The sequence below is a fragment of the Schistocerca gregaria genome, chromosome 1 (genome assembly GCF_023897955.1).
Source record: "Schistocerca gregaria isolate iqSchGreg1 chromosome 1, iqSchGreg1.2, whole genome shotgun sequence".
NCBI lineage: Eukaryota > Metazoa > Arthropoda > Insecta > Orthoptera > Acrididae > Schistocerca > Schistocerca gregaria.
The window spans coordinates 197447545-197468691 of NC_064920.1; the positions used below are offsets into that span (position 1 = coordinate 197447545).

At 35.7% G+C, this 21147-nt stretch overlaps 1 protein-coding gene across 3 annotated transcripts in view; it reads right to left on the bottom strand.

Moving 5' to 3' along the window:
* Positions 1 to 21147, bottom strand: part of LOC126336638 (organic cation transporter protein-like) — a 186911-nt gene that overhangs the window by 11893 nt on the left and 153871 nt on the right. For all 3 annotated transcript variants that reach the window (XM_050000553.1, XM_050000563.1, XM_050000541.1), the window contains exon 9: positions 5179 to 5360. In XM_050000553.1, coding sequence (XP_049856510.1) covers positions 5179 to 5360 — 182 coding nt within the window. The remainder of the gene's footprint in view (positions 1 to 5178; positions 5361 to 21147) is intronic.

The window sequence follows — 21147 nt, forward strand, 5'->3', positions numbered from 1 at the left end:
CAATACCACACACCACAAATTGCTGTTCATTACAGTATTTGCTTAAATATAGAGATTTATACACTACATTCTGTTTTACAAATATTACAACTCCACCTTTCCTCATAATAGATCTACAGTAATGTGCAGCTGAACTAAAGTTCTCAGTTAGTAGCATGTGGATTCCACTCATAACGTGATGTTCTGAGAAACACAGTATATCAGGCTCACTTTCACACTCGTCTTTTAAATTTATTAGCAACTGGTCTATTTTATTCTTGAGACTACATATATTTTGGTGCAATAACGACAAAGTTTGATTTTTGCTCACCCCTGCATTTGCATGATCTTTGCTAGGAGTGGCTTTCTCCAGTATATTAGTTGATAGTATTGCTTGAGGTGTGGAAGACTCGCCATAAAAAATGCAGGGCTTGCTTTCTGTTGCATGTAGGACGGGCAACAGTTTCTGCTGCATGTGTTGATGTTTCAGCCGTTGGTCCTGCCACTGATGATTCTGCTACTTTTGCTTCTGCTGCTGAGACTGGTCCCATAACAGTACATGGAATTTTGCAGTTCACTCTCACTCTGTTCACAATGATTTCATTTATCATTTTACACACAAAGTTTTTTCCTTCGTAATTTAGATGCATTTCTTGTTGGGTAATTTCCTATATCAAGGACGCTACATTTTTCAAACAAAGAACACATTTGTTTCATTTTAATGTTAGTTTTTCGAATTTCTTTGTTGACACACGAGTGATAAATTAGACAATATCTGTGTGGTATTGTTTCAGCTGTTGTATTTTGTTGTTTATTGCATTCTAGGAACGTTTTAGTTACATTAGGCAGTTATTAGCTTCGTTTTTTGCAATATCATTTGCACCCACTATGCACATGACATACCCATTTTTCCCGACATTTTATCATGTGAGCTGACACCAGTAATGTTTTTCGTTGTTGCTCCTGGTTTCACAATACCTGTTGCATCATATTTTTTGTTTTCTTTGAAATGTCTCATCATGTTTTTGCTGTGACTGTCCGTTACAAATAATACACTACTTTCATGTTTGCACTGATGTACATTTTTGTTGATATTGTCTTTCTCATTCGTCCCATTACTACATGCAAAGCATGGTATGCTCAATTTCTCACCAACATTGTTTTCCTTAATGCTGGCCCATTCCCCAGATTTTATGCCTGTAGACTTATTTCTATGAGGAAAGCTGAAAGACGCTGTCTACAAAGACATACCAACTACCCCCCCATGATATGCAACGACGTATTATTGCAGTCTGCTTGGGTATCTCTGTTAAGCAGCAGTTGTTGCATACCAGACTGGAAGCGTGTATTGCCACTACTAGTGGTCATTTTGAACACAACCTATGATGGTCAGTTGTCTCGTTACTGGTCGTAATCCACATAACTAGCATATGCACTTGTGTTGTTCTGTAGTGTGTGCTATCATAGGTATCATACCAGTGTCAGTATTGGAACTTTTCAAAATATGGTATCTTGTAAATGACTCATACTATAATCCTGCAACAAACACTACTGACATTCTAATTTACCCTACTTTTAGTTTGTTAGTGTCAATAGACATTGCTACATTTAATAAAGTATATGTTAGCCCAAAAATATACTCTCTAAGTATTATTACACTCTGTCGATAGGCTGACAATACAAGCTCCTGACAACCAATCCAAACTGTGAAAACTGCACATCAGTAGTACTTTCCATTTCTGCAATATTTGCAGTGCAAGTTTTAAGTGATTCATCCTTTATATGTTCACAATAATAAATAGACAGGATCAAAAATAAGGATCTGGGATTGTATCTGAGAGTTACAGGTACATGGACACTACGCAATGTGCTTCAGGATCTCTGCTATAGTATAAAATGACCCTTTGAATAGGAACTGCCTTAAATCGTCATCCTTTAAACACTTAATTTGTGAAGTGAGGCATTAATAGTCATGCAGGCACTGAAATGGATCCCCCTCTGTATCATTTACGCAGGTCTGGTTGGTTAGTTGATCTCGTGGAGGGGACTAAACAGTATGCTCATTGGTCCCATCAGATTAGGGAAGGAAGTCATGCAGGCACTGAAATGAATCCCCCTCTATATCATCTACACATGTCTGGTTGGTTGGTTGATCTGGTGGAGGGGACTGAATAGTGAGGTCATTGATTCCATCAGATTAAGGAAGGAAGTCGACTGTGCCCTTTCAAAGGAACCAGCCCAGCATTTGCCTGAAGTGATTTAGGGAAATCATGGGAAACTTAAATCAGTATGGCTGGACGTGGGTTTACGCAGGTCTGTATGCTCATAGTAAATGTTGTTTTTTCTTGTAGTATCATGACTACACACTATTAGGATTAAAAAAAGACCTTTTTCCCTTATGAAACAAATGAGGAAGAATATACATTGTACAGTTGAAGTGAGGATTTCAAGTTGCTTAAAACAATCACTGCTGCATGTGGCCTCAGGGTGAACACCACACATGATTCTTATGGCGCTTTTTTGTGCAGATAGCACTTTTTTAGCTAGAGGCTGAGTTCCCTAAAATATGTTTCCATGTGCCATAATGGCATGAAAATAACCGCAATAAACTGACTTAGTGGTTTCCAATTCCTGTAATAACAAACACTGCATATAGCATAAGATCCAGAGTTCAGTCTTTTACACCGATCCAGGATGTGGCTTGACCAGTTGAGTTTGCAATCAATATGTGAGCCCAGGTATCCTGAATTACCTACCCTAACTATCTGCTTGTCTTTAGTTTTTATCATATTTCAGAATAAAAACTCAGTCATCAGTTGCAAATATATTTGACAAGTGAATGTCTTTCTCAAATATGTTCTAAAGTCGCCAAAAAATTACAGCTATGAATAAAATAATTTTCTCCTATTTCTTAATCTTTAGAGATTATGGGAAACTGAATTAAGTTTGTTTTACTGTAATTAACAGAATGATCTTTTATGTCAACCCAGTTTACAATACTCCTAAAAACCTTATTGAACGACACATGAAGTTTGTCTAATGAATTATCAATAAGTAGCATAATGCCATCATAAGGATGTCAATATACAGTATTCTGTACAAAGAGGTACAGCATTAATATAAACAATAAAAAGCAGTGTCCCAGACCTGAGCCCTGAGGCACTCTGCATGTGATGATACCCCATTCTGATGATATTGAGAGACCTACTCTACTGTATAATACGGCAGACCTAAGTCCCAGAAGACACAGTGGATCAAAATGAGATGAACATGGATCCACAGACCAAACGAATGACCACTGGACTGTGATTGGAAGAAGAGCATAAACTAACACCTAAGAATCTATTCTGACCAATATCTAGAGAGAAATTCAAATCTTCATATTTATGAAATGTGCACCTTCGTGCCTCAAAATTCAGAATTATTTTGTGGGGAATCTGTTTCAACAACCAAAAAAATGATGAAAATTTCATATCTGATCTCTAGATTCTAACTTTATTGCTAGAGTCTGCAGTGTGTGCCAGTGAAAATCTGTAACAAACTGAAAGGTAGAAATTACCACAGCAAGGATTTAGCACTGACTACAAAGAAAATTACACCTATCATTGAAAAGAAATTTTGTTATTCAGTAAAAGAATTTCCAAGTGATGACACCAGGCCCTTGAGAGACAAATGTGGACAACTTGGTGCTGGCAACAGCAAATTAAATATTAATTCTAGTAAGAAAATATTTTGGATAACATATTTCAATTATATTTGTTATGTTTAATAATACTGTAAATAATCACAAAATATAATTTATTGTTTGTATTTGATGTGCCTCATGTACTTTAAATCAGTGATTCACATTTCTGTCTAATGAAACAATAAAATTCTGATTCTCATTCTAGTCCAGCCTCTCTAAGGACAACCACAATGAGGTCTAGAACATTTTTCTGTAGAGTAAATATGTGTTAAATACATTAACTAAGGGAAAGGCAATCACTCACCTCTAGTGGATTGATGTCTCGAGCATAGAACCAACAGGAAACACATGATCGCCCTAGCTTTAAAGCTTTTACACTTTTTCTAGTAAAAGTATGAACAGAACACACACACACACACACACACACACACTGCCACACAGCCACCTGAATGCATACTTCCATGGTTACAGGAGTATGTGGATATGTGTCTGTGGTTGTGTGTGTGAATGAGTGTCTTTACTAGAAATGTGCAAGAATTCAAAAGCTAGTATCAACAGAGCTTCCTGTTACATGTTTTTATACTCCATACATCTGCCAATTATATATGAGTGGTTGAATTTCCTTTATTTTATGAATTGTTAGTAAGTTTGTGTTTTATATGCATAGTTAAGTGAAGAATGACTTTATCAATCACGAAGTATGCATGAAATGTGTCAGAATTATTTCCATCTTCAGAAATCTAAAACAGAAATATAACAAACAAACTGGTATACAAAAATATTAACTACATTTTATACAGTAAAAACTAAGCTACATTAAAAATTAGTAGTCTGTGTTATTTGTTTGTGAAGTGCATCTCACCTGGATAGCTGAGTGCTTTACTGCACAACTACCAGTATTTGGTGAGGTGAGTGTGCCCTGTTTTGAATCCTCCCCATGGATTAATATTGAGGGATGGTGAGTCAACCAGCCTGAATTGATGTTTGGCTGCTCACCAGATCCCGCTAGGTAAATACTGAACTGGACCCACACTTTACCTCTCATACATATGCTACACAAACATCTAGAAACATGTTCTCACACTTGAGCATGAGATTCACTATAAATGCAGACAGATAGGGTGCACAGATTACATCCCAGGAGGGGGTCGTGGCACCGGAGGAGTATCTGACTGTCCACAATCACTAGATACAAAACTTTGCAGAGAAGTGGGTAAAGGAATGGAAGACAAAGAAGAAGATGACATGTTTCGCAAGTTCCATAGTGTCGCTTGGACCTTCTCTATATCAAATGTCACTGTGACATTTATCATTGGAATACCTGTCAATGTTCTGAACTTTTATCACACAAAAGCTAAGGATTATATATTCCATGTATGCTTACATTTTACTTCACTAAACTGTTTTTGATACTACACATGTGTGTGTGTGTGTGTGTGTGTGTGTGTGTGTGTGTGTGTGTGTGTGTGTGTGTGTGTGGTGTGTTAATGTACGTATGTGTGTGATGCTCTTACCAAAACATTGATGTATGGAGCAGCCATGCCCCCCATGCGAGCACATGTTGAACTAGCTCCCAATGCTACATTGCGAACCACAGTTGGAAACTGCTCTGCTGTGAAGATATATATTGTGCCGTATGATGCAGTAATGGCTAATTTTCCCAGCATTGCAAATGTGACCACAAGCCAAGATATGCCTGTAAAAATACAGTATTACAATATGGTATGATAAGTGTTTGGTCAAATAGAAATTATTTAAGGAGTAAACTAACTCAGTTGAGGTACTCACTTGTTAATAGGCATGTAGGCCTGGCTGAGAACTTGCTAGCTTCCAGACAAATTCTCGGTGGACATTACACTGGCACTGCAGCTCAAGTGGGTGAGTCAAACCTGCAATGCTAGCACAATGCAGTGTAGCCTTATTGCTGTGTGTGTGTGTGTGTGTGTGTGTGTGTGTGTGTGTGTGTGTGTGTGTATGAAGGAGCATTTGTCTGAAAGCTAGCAAAGTTCTTGGTCTTGCCTATCGATGATTCAGGGCCTCAATTATTCAACACTACAATAGCTGTATCAAAGAAAAATTCAGCCAAGAAAACTAATTAATTATGAGACAGACATGCTGGCTAGTACTTACCTTAAAGTTCAAAATGTTTAATACTGTTTACAGACAAACATAAAATTAAAATTGACAACACAAGTGTATCTTTCATAACTGTTAGCTCTTTCCTTAGGGAGAAGGGAGGGAAAATTGGTGCCTCTAATCCTGGTGTCTGAGTGGTCTGCCCTTCCTTTTATCACCTGAGCCAAAATACTCCTCTCTTCTCCCCAACAAAGGGAAAAATAGTTCCAAAAGCCAAGATAGTGTTATCACTTATACTTTTATGTGTTTTATTCACACCTGAACATTCCATTGTTTGATTTTATAATAAATGAAAAGCACCAGTTCTACCAAGAACCAATGGAAGATTCATTTTGATTTTATTTTTATATGTGTCTTTTGGCTGTACTAAGCACTTTGGTTCCTAAAAGGGCAGCAGTTCTGTCTCAAAATTCAATGTTACAATAATTCAAATACAAAAATAGTAGTGGCCAATCTCCTGTTATTCTCATTAGCAATTTTTGTTAACAGCTTTTCTTACAATCTCCACAAAACAAGTCCAATAACAAACACCACATGTAAAATAAAAAGCAAATTTGGGACATAGATAAAAGAAGAGCCATTAGTCTCTAAAAACCCAAAAAAGTTTGTACAACTTACATAAAACAAGTAATGATTAAAACTTTGAAACCTACTGCAGCAAACACTTCAATTAGCCAAACAACTAGAAACAAAATCTCATATAAAAATATTAAAAATGAAAATCAAGGCCTCTGACTTACTGTAAATTCAAATTGTGTACTGACAAACTCACAGACAGCAAACAAAACCAAACTTATCTGCAGCTAAAAACCATTATTGGGGCAGATGATATAATTAACTTCCTCAATGAGTATTTTGCCAGAGCAGAGAAAAAACTAAGTGGGAAAAAAAGAATCTGATGAACACAGAAACCATTTGTTGAAAAAATGGTATGGTACTTTTAGTGACAGAAGAATAAACACAGGAGATAATAAATAACTCAAAGTCAATAAAATCATTGGAATTATTAGAATTATATTTATAGAAATTAAATATTATTTGCAGGAGGTCTAAGGACATCTTACTCAACCAATTAACACATCATTTGCAGAAGTAGTGATCCACAACTGCTTCAAGACAGGACTGATAAAACTGATACAGAAAATGAGTATGAATATAAGGCAGAGAATTGTAGACTCTTTTCTTCTGTTAGTTATTTAATGAATTTTTTGGTCACTGCATATCTAACAAAATACTGGTTAATCAATTAACTCGAATTCAACTTCCAGACAGGTAAACTCACTATGGTTTTAAGTGTTATGAGTTACAGAGTCACAAGTTTTGGACAAATGTAAAATATGCATGTGACACAGTATTTTTGTTTATGGCACTGACCACCACTCTTATAAATTGTGCTTCATTAAAGAGATTATATTTGTTTAGGCAGCACATTAATTTGTCTGTCATAATAAATTTTATTACTTTTGAGGATGTCAGTAGAGAGGCAGGTTTGTAATTTTCCATACCTTCTATATTATTTTTCTTTGGTAGAGGCAAAATGCTTGACTGTTCTAAATACTCTGAGCTGAAAGACTTGTTTACTATCTTAGTTAACAGTGCTTGTATATTTTTGCATGTTCTTTGAGTACTCAGGGGTACTTCCATTATACATGTTGTCTCTTTTTCTTAAATTTTTTGCACTCTTTTCCTGACCTCAGACTCCCGGGATGGTAAAAACATCACTGTACTTGCTGCATATTTTTTCCATAATAGCTACATATAATATTGGCATTTGTGTTGGAATTTCTCTGAAGTACTCAAAATGTATTCATAAAATTTGCTAGTTCACACAGATTCATTGATCAATCTCTGCCTTTTATTAATAAGTTTATTTTTTATTGTCTCGTTTTTCCTCAGCCTTCCAGGCTGCTTTTACATACACTAGCAGGTGTATAAATAACATCAGATGTGCCCCAGGGAAGTGTGTTGGGACTCTTGCTAATTATATTATATATTAATGACCTGACAGATAATACTAATGGTGGACTCAGATTTTTTCAGATACTACAATTAGCTTTTTCCAGACAGCACTTCATAAGGAAGTGTAATCTGAAATAGTTGCACAAATATTCAGTAAGATCTAGATATATTTCAAAGCAATGTGAAGATTGGTAATTTGCTTTAAATGTTCTGTAAGATAAAATGTGCACTTAACAAAACACAGAAATGGAGTATCCTATGGCCACCATATCAGTGAGTCACACTCAGAATCAGTTAATTTATGCAAATACCTGGGCATAAGAACTTGTGGGGATGTGAAATGAAATGATCACAAATGCTCAGTTGCAGATAAAGAAGATGATAGACTACTGTTGACTGATCGGATACAAGGAAAATTCTGTTTATTAGGAGATGGCTTATAGAATGCTCAAGTAACCTAGTCTACTTCATTGTTCAAGTGTGTGGGCCCCTTACCAAATAGGCCTAACTGGGGATGTTGGATATATATAAAGAAGGGCAACACAAATGATGATAGATTTTTCTTGGCCCGTGGGAGGATTCTGAAAACCTGAACTGGTAGATGCTTGTAAATAAACGTCAACTACTCTGTGAAAGTATACTTGCAAATTTTCAACAGCCTTACTAAGTGAGGAAGGGAGGAATATCCTATAACACCATATGTTTTGCTCCTTTAGGGACTGTAAAGACAAGATTAGACTAATAACTGCATGCACAGAGCTGCTCCTGGACATTAATGCACAGGTCTGGTATGAATGTGTTTTGGTCCTTTATCACTATACTTGCAATGTCAGCAAATGTCACAGTTTTTGCACTGTGCTCCAGTGCCTTTAGTAAGTGGATCAACAAATATGAGAGCAAAATGCAATATTTTTGCAGACACATATTTGGGTTATGAGAGGGTGCAAAGAATTGATTGTTAAACCAAATAGAAGGGCTCTAGAAGCAAGTTTCCTACACTAGGTAGCAGTTTTCTAGATCACTGCATCCTTCAGTATTAGTGCTTATGCAATAATATGTTTGTAATGATGCACAAATACATCACCAAAGAAATTGCTAGTTTTCCAAAACTGTGGATTTATGATAATTCAGATAGTTGTTTACAGTCATTTAAGAGAATAATTCTCCATGTACTATGCACATGTATTTCACATTCTTTTTGTCAATATTCTACAATTAATGCATTCCATCATATATAATTAACTCTTTTAGCAGTGCTTGGGTTTGCGATGAATCAACTCAGATCTCACTGTCACAACACCTGTAATCATATTACTTTGTAAATGTTAGTAGCACTGAATTTGGCCACTATGAATACATCAATTCATTCTCAACACTATGACACAGTTGAGATTTTTTGATTGTTCACATATCTGAAGATTCTTCTTTGTGATGAGAACACAACGGGTGAATGACTGAGTGAATCAGGATTACATTTGTATATGCCCCCCCCCCCCCCATCCCCTTTTAAAATGCTGCTATTGAAGGTATTTTTCATGTGTCCCACTGCCAAATCCACTTCATCTCGTTACTGATCTGTGTCATAATTGTTGTATACCTTAATACTAACATTTTAAATGGTAAAATTGTCACTGATTATGTCTGCAGTAATGTTTATATGTATGTGGGAAATGTTTTTTCGTGAGTGATTTCACATTTATAACTCAGTACAGTAGTAACAGTGATAATCTTGGACTCATATTCTGCTGTTTTACACAGAATGAGATTTGGTGGCACATCGCTGTTCTAATATTATGTGTCTGCTAAATGGTAATGCTCATCCACATACAGTGTACTCCCGATTATTTGTGTGTGGATTATTCATGCACAGAGTACCATTTCCATTGTTATTGGCCAGCCTGTTCTGTGTAAATCACAAATAAACTCAGTTTTCCGATGTTAATCAGTGTATAAGTGTCAATGAAGCAAGTTAAAAGAAATTTGTAAAAGAGATGATGGAGAAATGAAAGAAATGTGTTGACATTAAAACAAAAATTAGAATTAATTCACAAACTTGAAAAGGGGGAAACTGCTGCAAACATAATTGCTGATTATGGTACTGGAAAGCAGACCATTTGGGACATTAAAAAGCAGAAAATATAGGATTTTGTCAGGAAATGTGATTCTAGTTTTTGAATTGAATTGAATTGAATTTTATTTGGTCCTGTAAGATTACATTGTGTACAGTAAATGTACGTGTAATATAGAACATGTCAAAGTAGTAACATTCATTATAACTTATTTTTCTATCCCTTTAGCTTACACTTTTACATCATTGATAATGAATAACAATATATACAAATTTAATGACATAAGTAATCTGCAACACTGTAAAACTCTTTTTCAATGAGATAGTCTTTAAGTTTCCTTGGAAAGTCATTGTCAAGTATGCTGTCTTGCAGGTTTTTAGGCAGACTTCTTAGCAGTCTGATACCAGAGTACTGGGGTCCTTTTTCTAGCATTGCCAGTCCATGGGGTATGCTCCATACTTCATTCTCCCTTCTTGTATTGTGTATTTGTAATCCAGTCCTCACTACCTTTTGTGATGTACATTATTGTTTTGTATATATACAACAATGAAAAAGTTAATATACCTAACTTCTTGAAACAGTTTCTGCACATTTCAGAGGTCTTTCTTCTTAAAATGATCCTAATTGCTGTTTTTGTAATGTGAACACTCATTTTGTCTCTTGTTTGTTTGAGTTTCTGCACACAGTCACTCCATAGTGTAAGTACAGTTTGAAATGTTTATAATTCACTGTACACAGAAGGTTCTTGTCTGAATACTGTGATAGCTGCATCATTAAGAATATGACAGAGATCAGTTTCTTACAGACATTATTAATATGTTTTTTCCATTTCAGTTCATTATCCACAAGAATACCTAAGAATCTAGCAGATTCTACTTCTTCCAGCCTTGTTCCATCAACCCGTAAATCCATGTCTACAGCCTTCTCCTTGTTTTTATACACTGCATACATAGTCTTTTTGAGATTTATAACCAGTTCATTTTCCAACAGCCACTGAGCTGTGACATTTGCAGATATGTGTGCTCCTCTCTGATGCTGTTCCATATTTTGGTTACTATTTCATAGTGTCATGTCATCAGCATACAATATTTTCTTTTTTTCCTCCTCAATACCTATATCATTAACTAACGCATTAAATAACAATGGCCCCATTACCGAACCCTGCGGCACTCCATATTTGATGGGTTTGGTTTCTGATTGGTATGAGTTCCCTAATGATACATACTGCTTGCAGTTGCACAAGTATGATTTTATCCATTCACCTGGTTGCCCTCAAATACCATAATTGTCTTATTTTTGTATCAGCATTTCATGGTCAATGGTATCAAATGCTTTGGAAGATCCAGAAACATTACAGAGACAAACTATTTTTCATCTAAGGATTGTAAGATGTATTCTCTTAGACTGACAATTGCTGATTCTGTAGATTTACCCTTTCTGTATCCATGTTTTGAGGGTATGAGAATGTTATGTTTGTCCAAACAATTAACTTATCTGGCATAGATAAGCATTTCCAGGATTTTTGAGAAACCTGATATAAGCGATACCGGTCTGCAATTGTTGAGGTCGTCCTTATCCCCTTTCTTGTACACTGGCACCACCTTCGTTATCTTCAGTTTTTCTGGACAAATTCCATCTCTGAAAGAACAGTTTGCTATGTTCAGCAGTGGTGTTATTATCTGCTCACTTACCAGCTTTATTTCACGATTTGATATTTCATCATGACCAGCTGATTTTTTGGAGTTCAGTGTTTGTATAGTTTTCGTAGTTCATCTTCCATGACTGGTCTTAAGAATATAGTACTGCATGATCTTTATGATACCTTAATACTCTTCTGTTGTTGACTATTTCTTTCCAATTTTACGTTTTCTACTACACTCATACAGTTATTATTTAGCATTTTTGCTATTTCCATACCATCTATGACAACTGTGTTGTCTATTTTAATTGACCTAATACCTTCTTCTTTGTTTGACCCATCTTTTTCCTTTCCTTTCTTTCAGCATTCGAAGCTGTCTTTGTCTTGTTTTTTGAGTTCGTTATGGTGGTGTCAATTGCTCTTGTTTTTGCTTCTCTTATTGTTTTTCTATTTTTCTTTTTTAAAATTTTGTAGTTTCCAGTTTCACCTATCCATCTCAGATTCTGCAGCTTCCTTCACTGTTCTAGTATTTCACTGGTAATCCACTGTGTTTGATATTGCAGCCTTTCTTGTCTCTTTACTTTGGGAAATGCTACATTAAAATGGTATTTAATTGTTGAAATAAATGGATCATATTTTTCATTTACACTCTGAGCCCGTAGGGTTTCATTCCAGGTTTCCTTACTTAACATTGTTCTAAAGATGTTGATATTTTGTTCACTGATAAATCTAATTTCTTTTAGTTGTTGGACCATCTGCAAAGAAACATGAAGAGATCTATGTCTGATGAATTAGAGGCTGCTCCTTTGCAATGACTTAGCCAAAAATAAGCAGAAGGTGTCATTGTTTCAGGCTTGATGTGTGCCAAAAAAGTTAAATTTTTTCATGAGTGTCTAGGATTAGAGGGAGAATTTAATGTCTCATATGGATGGCTAACCAGATTCAAGCAATGTCATGGGATTTATGAACTTACTGCTCAAGGAGAATAGCTTAGTTGAAATGTTGTGACAGCTGATTACTTCCAGCGAGAGTTCCAGTACTTTGTGGAAGAAGAGAATTTCACACTGGATCAGGTTTATAATGCAGATGGTATGAAAATGTCTGCCAACCAGAACACTTATTTTTAAAAGCAAATTTTGTGCTCCTGGATATAAGTCATCTAATGAACTCATTACAATTTTGAGCACCACTAATGCTTCTTGGAACCACACAGTGAAACTAATAGTGGCTGGAAAAAAAAAACTAAGTATGCAAGGATATCACAGCTAAGCATATTCCTGTGTATTATTGCAACCAAAAAGGAGCATGGATGGATAGTGAAGTTTTCAAAAATTGATTTCACACACATTTTCTACCACAAGTTTAGTGATTTCTAGAAGAGAAAAGATTTCCACAGGATGCTTTTTTATTGCTTAATAATGTCTACATCTACATCTACATCTGAAAATGATTGTGAGGCGTACAGCAGAGGGTACATACCATTTCATCAGTTATTAGGGTGTCTCTCTGTTCCATTCACATATAGAGCATAGGAAGAATGATTGCTTCAATGCCTCTGTGCATTCTGTAATTATTCTAATCTTATCCTCATGATCCCTATATGAGCAATACATAGAGGGTTATAGTATATTCCCAGAGTAATCATGTAAAGCCATTTCATTAATCTTTGTTAATAGACTTTCTGAGGATACAATAGTTTACATATGTCTTCAAGAGTCTTTCAGTTCAGATCCTTCAGTATTTCTGTGACCGTCTGCCACATATTAAACAAATCTGTAACCATTCATGTGTCCCTTCTCTGTATACATTCAATATTCTCTGTTAGTCCTATCTGGTACATGTCCCACACACTTGAGCAATATTCTAGAACCAACTGCAAGAGTGATTTGTAAGCAATCTCCTTTGTAGATTGATTGCACTTCCCCAACATTCTGCCAATAAACTGAAGTCTACAATCTGTTTTACCCATCTATGTGATCATTCCATTTCATATCCCTATGAGGTGTTACACCCAGGGATTTGTAACAGTTGTCCAATTCCAATAGTGATGCATTGGTATTATAGTCATAGGATACTATGTTTTTTCATTCTTCACATCCTGAAGACAGGATCTCGTATCTGACGATGATCTCATTATAACTAAGTTTTGACCTCCTAATGTGATTTCTATTATTTTTACAAGTGACCAAGGCATAACTGAATCAGTAAAAGAGCACTATCAAGCTTGTCTACTGAGAATGTTATTGGCAAGGATGATACTCGGGATTTCTGATGCCAGGCAGGAAGTAGAGCCACATACACTATTTCAGTAATGGAGGAAAATTCTTTCAGATATAGAAGACGGTGCTTTTCAAGATTTCAGTGATGAAGAAATAACAACATCCCAAATAATAAATCTGGCAACATGTTTAATTGGTGTTGAAGATGTTGATGAAAAAACTTGAATGAATGGCTCAAGATCGATGTGTGTGAAGCTGGCTTCCAGTACTTGACACCGAAATTATGACCACTGCTTCACAACGAAGCAAAGAAGAAGGCAGTGAATGTGAAAGTAGGGATGAAGCCAGTGACCTTGTCAGTCACTGTACCACATTGCGATGTGATTGATACTTTGGAATCAAAATTGTCTTAGTGCATGATAATGTATCAAAGCTGAATGTTGTTAAGTCAATTTGGTCACACCATGTAACAATTCTCTGTAAAGCTGTAACTTTAAGTAACGTAATTTTGTAGGTAGTGTAAAATAATCATTCTTCTGTGTTCCTATTTACTGTTTTAGACTCCTGTAAACTGTATATTTGTATTGACTTATCCCATATCAGTTGTACAAGCCATTGTACTGATTTGATCTACGGGACAAATAATAAATAAATAAATACGCTTCTAGAAAATATGGGCCAGAGTGGATTTCAGTAAATGACACTACTGCTGCAAAAGAATTCGAAATGCTTTGTGAAAAAATGTCAGCTTCTCTCAGAAGCAGACCAACATCATGGACTATTTTAGGAAATGAACAGGGCTGTAGCACCTATGCATAGCACTTAGATAAACTGTTGAAAAAGGATGTATGTTTGAAAATATCTTGATTATTTGTAATTATTGATTATTTTTGCATCTTCTGCCCAACATTATCCTGAATAATTACACATTCATATGTAAAAATGGTCACATGCTCATTGCTTGATTTTTTTAAGTACAGTTGTGAGTTAGTAATTCCTACCCACCTTGCACATTACAAAAATAGAAATTCTTCTATGGAATAAGAGTTGTGTATGAAAAACTTTTCCAGTTTGTTTTCAGATGTAACTTTTATCTCAGTGAGGTACTTTATGTCACTGGGTAAGTAATTAAAAATTTGGTGGAAGCATTGTGCATCCCTTTTTGTGGTAAAGACTGCCCTAATGAGGAGTAATGAAAGCAACATTTTCTGGTATTGTAATCGTGTACAGCATTGTTCCTTTTGAACTGTTATGAATATTTATAACACACTTCATGAGGGAATAAATACGATGTCTATTCAAAAAATCCCAGAATTCATCCACAAAATTTGTCTGTGCTTTCATTTTACTTATTGTGCATGGCCTTCTTCAAAATACTCTCCTTCACAATTGATACACTGCTCCCAACGACATTTCCACTTCCAGAAGCAATCTTGATATGCCTCTTGCTGGATTGCATGAAGTGCTGTCTGTGAATTTTCTTTTATATCATCTATTGTTGCAATTCTTCATCCTATCAATGAGGTTTTCATCTTGGGAAATAAAAAGAAGTCTGCAGGGGCCAGGTCTGGAGAGTATGGAGGATGAGGCAGCACAGTAATGTGATTTTTTTTGGTGCAATACTCATGTACCAACAGGGATGAATGTGCGAGTGCTTTATCGTGTTGCAAGAGCCGTCAATTGTCTTGCCACATTTCAGGCTGCTCTCACATTTTATTGCAAGCACTGCAACACGTCTCAATAGTACCATTGATTAACAGTTAGCCCCTGTTGCACATTCTTCAGAGTCAAAGAAAACAGTCTGCATGGCTTTGACATTTGACCTGATCTGATGAGCTTTTCTTGGTCTTGAAGAACCTTTCCTGACCCATTGTGAAAACTGAACCTCGGTCTCAACATCATAACCATACACCTATGTCCCTTCACCAGTTATGATTCTCTTAAGGAACGTCTCATTCTCATTTGTGCTATCCAAAAGCTCCTCACAGGTTGTGACGTGAAGGTCTTTCTGGTCTTGATTCATGAGTCGTCGGATGAACTTGGTGGCAACATGATGCAATCAAAGTTGCTGTGTCATGATTTCATGACATGATCCAACTGATATGTTACACTCTTTAGCTACCTCTCAGACAGCCAGTCTTCAGTTGGCATGCACAATGTGGTTGACATTCCTGACATGAGCATTGTTGGCAGACAATGAAAGGCTTCCTGAATGAGGGTCATCTTTACCATCCACCTGCCCATTTTTAAACCATGTGAATCATTTGTAAGACCGAGTATGGCTTAAGCACTCATGCAGGCTTCTTGCATCATTTGGTGTGTCTTTGTAAAGGTTTTCATGATGAGTTTCAAGCACAACTTAAGCAGACGCATTGCTCCTCTAACTCTGCCATCGCAAAATTCGCAAACTGTGTGGTGCAATCTTCTGCTACTAACAGATACAACAACTAACAGATTTACAACAATGAAATTTCTGGCAGTTACACATTTAAAAAATGCATGTGCTGAGATGCCAACCACATTTTGCTCCGCCCCACCATTGGTATGGAATTCTAAATGTTCCGGAATTGTTTGACCAGACCTCATATACTATGAAGCAATGGTCAGAATGCCCAAAGCCTTAAACAGATGGCTACAAGATGATCATGTGTGATTACCACATATTGTTCTTACACTATGTCTTAAAGGAACTTTATTTCATAAGACATTATCGACTGAAGATATGCAAAGTATGTCAGCTTAAAACTTTGTCTCTCCCCAAGATTGGCAATGGTTCTAAGTGCAAATGTGGCTGAACTAAGTTGTTTTAGGAGTTACAAAATGTGTTTCTTCAAGTTTAAATTCTCATCAGTACAGGCATTTAAATGTTTGTAGTTTCCACATTACTTGTTACTTCCTCTACATGTGCTACATTTATCAAAGATGTGTGTATCTCTAGGTGTGCCGAACTGAATATATTGTATATTTTTTAAATTGAGGGTGAGACTATTTGCAGAAAGCCAGTTGATAATACCAGTAACTTTAAGAACATTATTTACCAATTCTTTTGTTGCTGTATGTATGTTTTATTGATTACAATACTAATGTCACCCACAAAAAAAGGAACTAATACAGTTCGTTGTATATTAGATGAAATATCATTTACAGATATGAAAAAGGATAGTGGACCTAAGATTGAGCCTTGCGGAACTCTATAAGTGACTCCTCCCCAATCAGAAGAATCACTTATGGACTACGTTGTTTGAATTACTAAGTAGAACTCTCTGCATTCTTTTGGTTAGAAAAGACATTATCCAGTTGTTGAATGTATCATCAGGTTCACAAAACAAGAATATTGTGAGACACACAATCAAATGCCTTAGATAGGTCACAGAAAATACCAACTGGTGCTATTTTATTATTTAGTGCTTGTATGATTTCGTGAGTGACTGTGTAAATGAAACTCCCAGTTGAGCCACTTTTCTGAAATCCAAACTATGACATACCGAGGATATTATTGTTGCCCAGGAGGAAAATGATCCAAGAATATTTGACCTCAAAAATTGTGGAAAATAATGTTGTAGCAAAGTTAGTCAATAGTTATTAATATCTCTCCTGTCACCATTCTTTAAACAACAATGGCATAGTTCAATCTGTCTGGAAAAATACAGTCAGTTATAGTTTCAATCTTGAACAATGGCAGCTCATGCAGGTTGAGGTACAGACAGGGATTGCATTGTTGCTAGCTTTAAACAACAGTTGCTGTACATGCATACATGTGCAAGTATCGCTCATATTATGCCTCTTGTTGCTTATGCACAATTTGTTGCATCGGTGGCACCTTGCAACAGATGGAAAAAATGCACTAAATAACTTGCTACAATCATATTTAATGCTGGCTGGCTATGATGTCCACAGCAGAGCGCTCAGAACATTCCTTAACGCTCATTGGCTGTCAGAGAATCTGTGATGTAAGTGCGTAGAACAAGCCCAACTGACATTGTTCGTAAGTCCAATTATAGTGATGCATTACAAATATCACAAAAGCCACTGCTTATTATATGGAACAAGTCTTTAGTACTCTGGAAACACCATCAAACCCAAATGAGCTTTTATTTTTGAGAGAGTATATAATTTTTTTCATTCAGAATGAGGAGAAGTTGTGACATTCATACGAATGAATTTTATGTATCTTGCTTGTTCAACAGACTCTTTTGATTTTTCTTTTGAACTGTTTGTCCCTGTTTTTTATACAACATTTAAGAAATGATTATTAAACATACCTGCTGTGACTGATGATTTGTAGCCCTTCCTTTTTTAAATTACTATTTATGTTTTACTGTTCTGTGACAAGTCATCCTGTCTGTTGTTTTATTGCATTTCTTTTGGTCTAAAGTGTGTTATTGGAATAATTACTTTCTGACAGAATTTGCTTGTTGCTTGGTTTTTTAATAACATTTCTTGGTAATTTTGAGTAGATTGTGTAGTTGCAACTACTGCAGAATTTTCACTTGTTCTTGCCAACAGATAAATTTCCCATTTCCTTTTACAAGATGTTTTAATCCCTATAGTGATCGACCATTTTTACGTGGTTGTTTAGAGTAATTTTTGAGTATCTCATGCAAAATGCTGTTTTCAAAGACTGAAATGAATTCGTCATGGACTAGATGAAACTTTGTCAGCATTTGGTTCATTATGAATTTCATCCCAGGTCATTTCTTGTAGACTATTCTTACTGTGTTTGTCCTGGAATCATTAGTTATTCTAATTGATTCCCATTGAGGAGCGTCTGTACTGCAACGCACTATCTTATTTATCGTAACTAACTGTGCATCATAATCAGAGATAGTATCTGTTCCTGGGTATACAGTTACTTTTCAGGTTTAAGCTTCATCAAAGAAAACATCATCAATTAGGGTACTTATCCATCTTGGAAGGTTAATTACTGAGACCAAATAATAGGATACAAATAATGTTTATAGATCATTTTTCCTATCAGAATCCTTTAAAAATCAACACTGAAATCACCATAGACTACTTGCTGCTGCCTGACGGATAACATAGTAAGGAATCGACATGCCTCATAAACAGTTCAAAGATTCCCAGTGAGGATCTGTATACACTCAAAATTAAAAGTGAACTATTTTTAAGTATTAATTCACAATATGTACTGTTACTTACAAAATCTACTTGTTTCAGTGTTTTTGAAATTGTGTTCTGTCTTAATATATGCAATAATTCCACTTTTCGCCATATTACTTCTACATGAGTAACATGCTAGACTGTAATCTTGAAATTTAACTTTTCTAACCCTGTGGTTATGTGGTGCTCAGATAGGCACAGAATGTGTCTTTACAGAGCTCTCTAAATTTTATTTTCCGAACAGCCAAGAAGCTCTTCTACCGTATTACTCAACTGTTCTAATATTATGATGAAATAAGCTAACTTTACTTTTCTGTCAATTATTAAGCATCTTAAGGGTGTTCTTCTGTTGTTTTAAAATAATGTGGTACTTGATTTGTGGATCAAGCTAAAAAAGGTACCTCTCTGATGTCCATAACCACAGGAATCTCGCTTTGTATGAGAGTGGCCCCCAATACATTTTCTGCAAGAAGCTCAACCAACCGATTTCCCCCCTCTTATTCATTTATAAGCTATGTCTAGTATATCCCCATATCCCACATGTTGTAGCAACAAATACTGCACTCATATGAGATTTCATTTCAGTCAGCTGCAGCCTGCTCAGCTCTGTATTCACAAGGCTTACAGCAACATTAAGCCAAGGCTGATCATACCACTGCAGGAAATCCACAACACTCTATTCCATCCAGGTCACCACTAACACTGTAATTTCTGTCTTTAGACCAGGCTGTTTCCTGCTTGTAAAGGGACACCCTTCTCTAACATTACCTTTCCTCAACAGAAGTAATCAATACCAAAAATATTTTTTTGAATTTTGAGTAGGTTAACAATGTTGCAGCTGTTTTTCTAAAAAAAATTTAAATATATTTTGGGTGGACGCCAAATGGGGAAGAATTAAAAGTGAAGTTTTGAATGGTCTTAATTACAGGAATACGGGCAGTATTTTTGAAAGAGTTTTGCAAGAATCGACTTTAAAAATTAAAACACCTTGACAAATCATTTGACAAAATGACCTTGATTGGTGCACTTAAAAGGATATTACCAGAAAGGTTACAGTGGGGTTTAGTACATGGACCTGATGATTGTCTTGAACAATTTTTATGATATGTTGACAGACTGGTTACGGCAGTAGAAAGCAGTATGTACCATAACAATCAGAATGATAGAAACCACAATGGGAATAAATACAGAAACAAAGGTAATGGTAACTTGTATCAGGACCAAAATGTTAATAGAGAGAGAAATTTTGCACATCAGCAGGATAGGAATAATTGGGATAAACATGGGCAATTTAAGAGGAGAAACAATTGTAGAAGTAACCAATCAGAAAATGGCAGTTCGCCTCAATGAGGGACCACAGTCTTGGGGCAAGGAAACACAACAAGCACAGGACCCCCCAATCTACACTTGCAATTAGACAATAATGTCAGTGTTAATGATATGGCACAGGTATCTGAAATTGAACAGAAGGAATATCAGATTTCTCATTTATGTTTTGATCAAAAGCTTTGGCATACTATGTTTAATTATGGTGATGTAGGTACTAATCACAAACCAGAATGTGAGGGTAGTGAGAATTTTGATGTAGTATGTACTAATGATTTATTCTCTTGGTTAGAACACAGTATTATCGACGTATGTAAATCAGGTGATGACTGTATTTGATCTGAACTAGGTGGTATTTTTGATATAGATGTGAATGAGTTCTGTGAAATAACAGGCTGGTAAGTCTGAGACTGGTAGCTTGTTGCAAATGAATGTAGGTGAGATAAGTGATGTTAATGGAGATGAAACTTGTGTTGTTAGTGATGTTGTTGATGAAGTAATTTTGGAAGAATGTGATAACAATGATTATGATGATTATGAGTATCAGGTATTTGTGGAGTTTAAGAATAGTGAAGTTTCAGAGTTATTTGTGAATGATTTTGACAGTACAGGTAAGATAAGTGATGTATGTGATATTGTAAGTTAGAGACACGGAATGAGAATAAAGGTGAAAATTTTTTAAGTTTGTTTGAGATTGATGATAATATGGATAAATATGCATTCTGTAATAAGTTAGCTATGGTTAGCCAAAATTTGTATCCAAATTGGTGGAATGAAGTGAAAGAAGATCTAAAGAGGAATTGTAACTTTAACAGTAATATATTTTATTTTCCTTTTGTAATAACTAATGTTAGTGGTGCCATGGAATCCATTCATTGTGTTCAATCCTTAACTGACAACATGAGTAACCAAAGTAATGCTATGATACCAGTAAAGTTGATGAAACCCTGTAAAGACAGTGTGGATGTAGCATGAAGTGTCTGACTACAGAGAAGGTGATTGAAATTTTGGGTG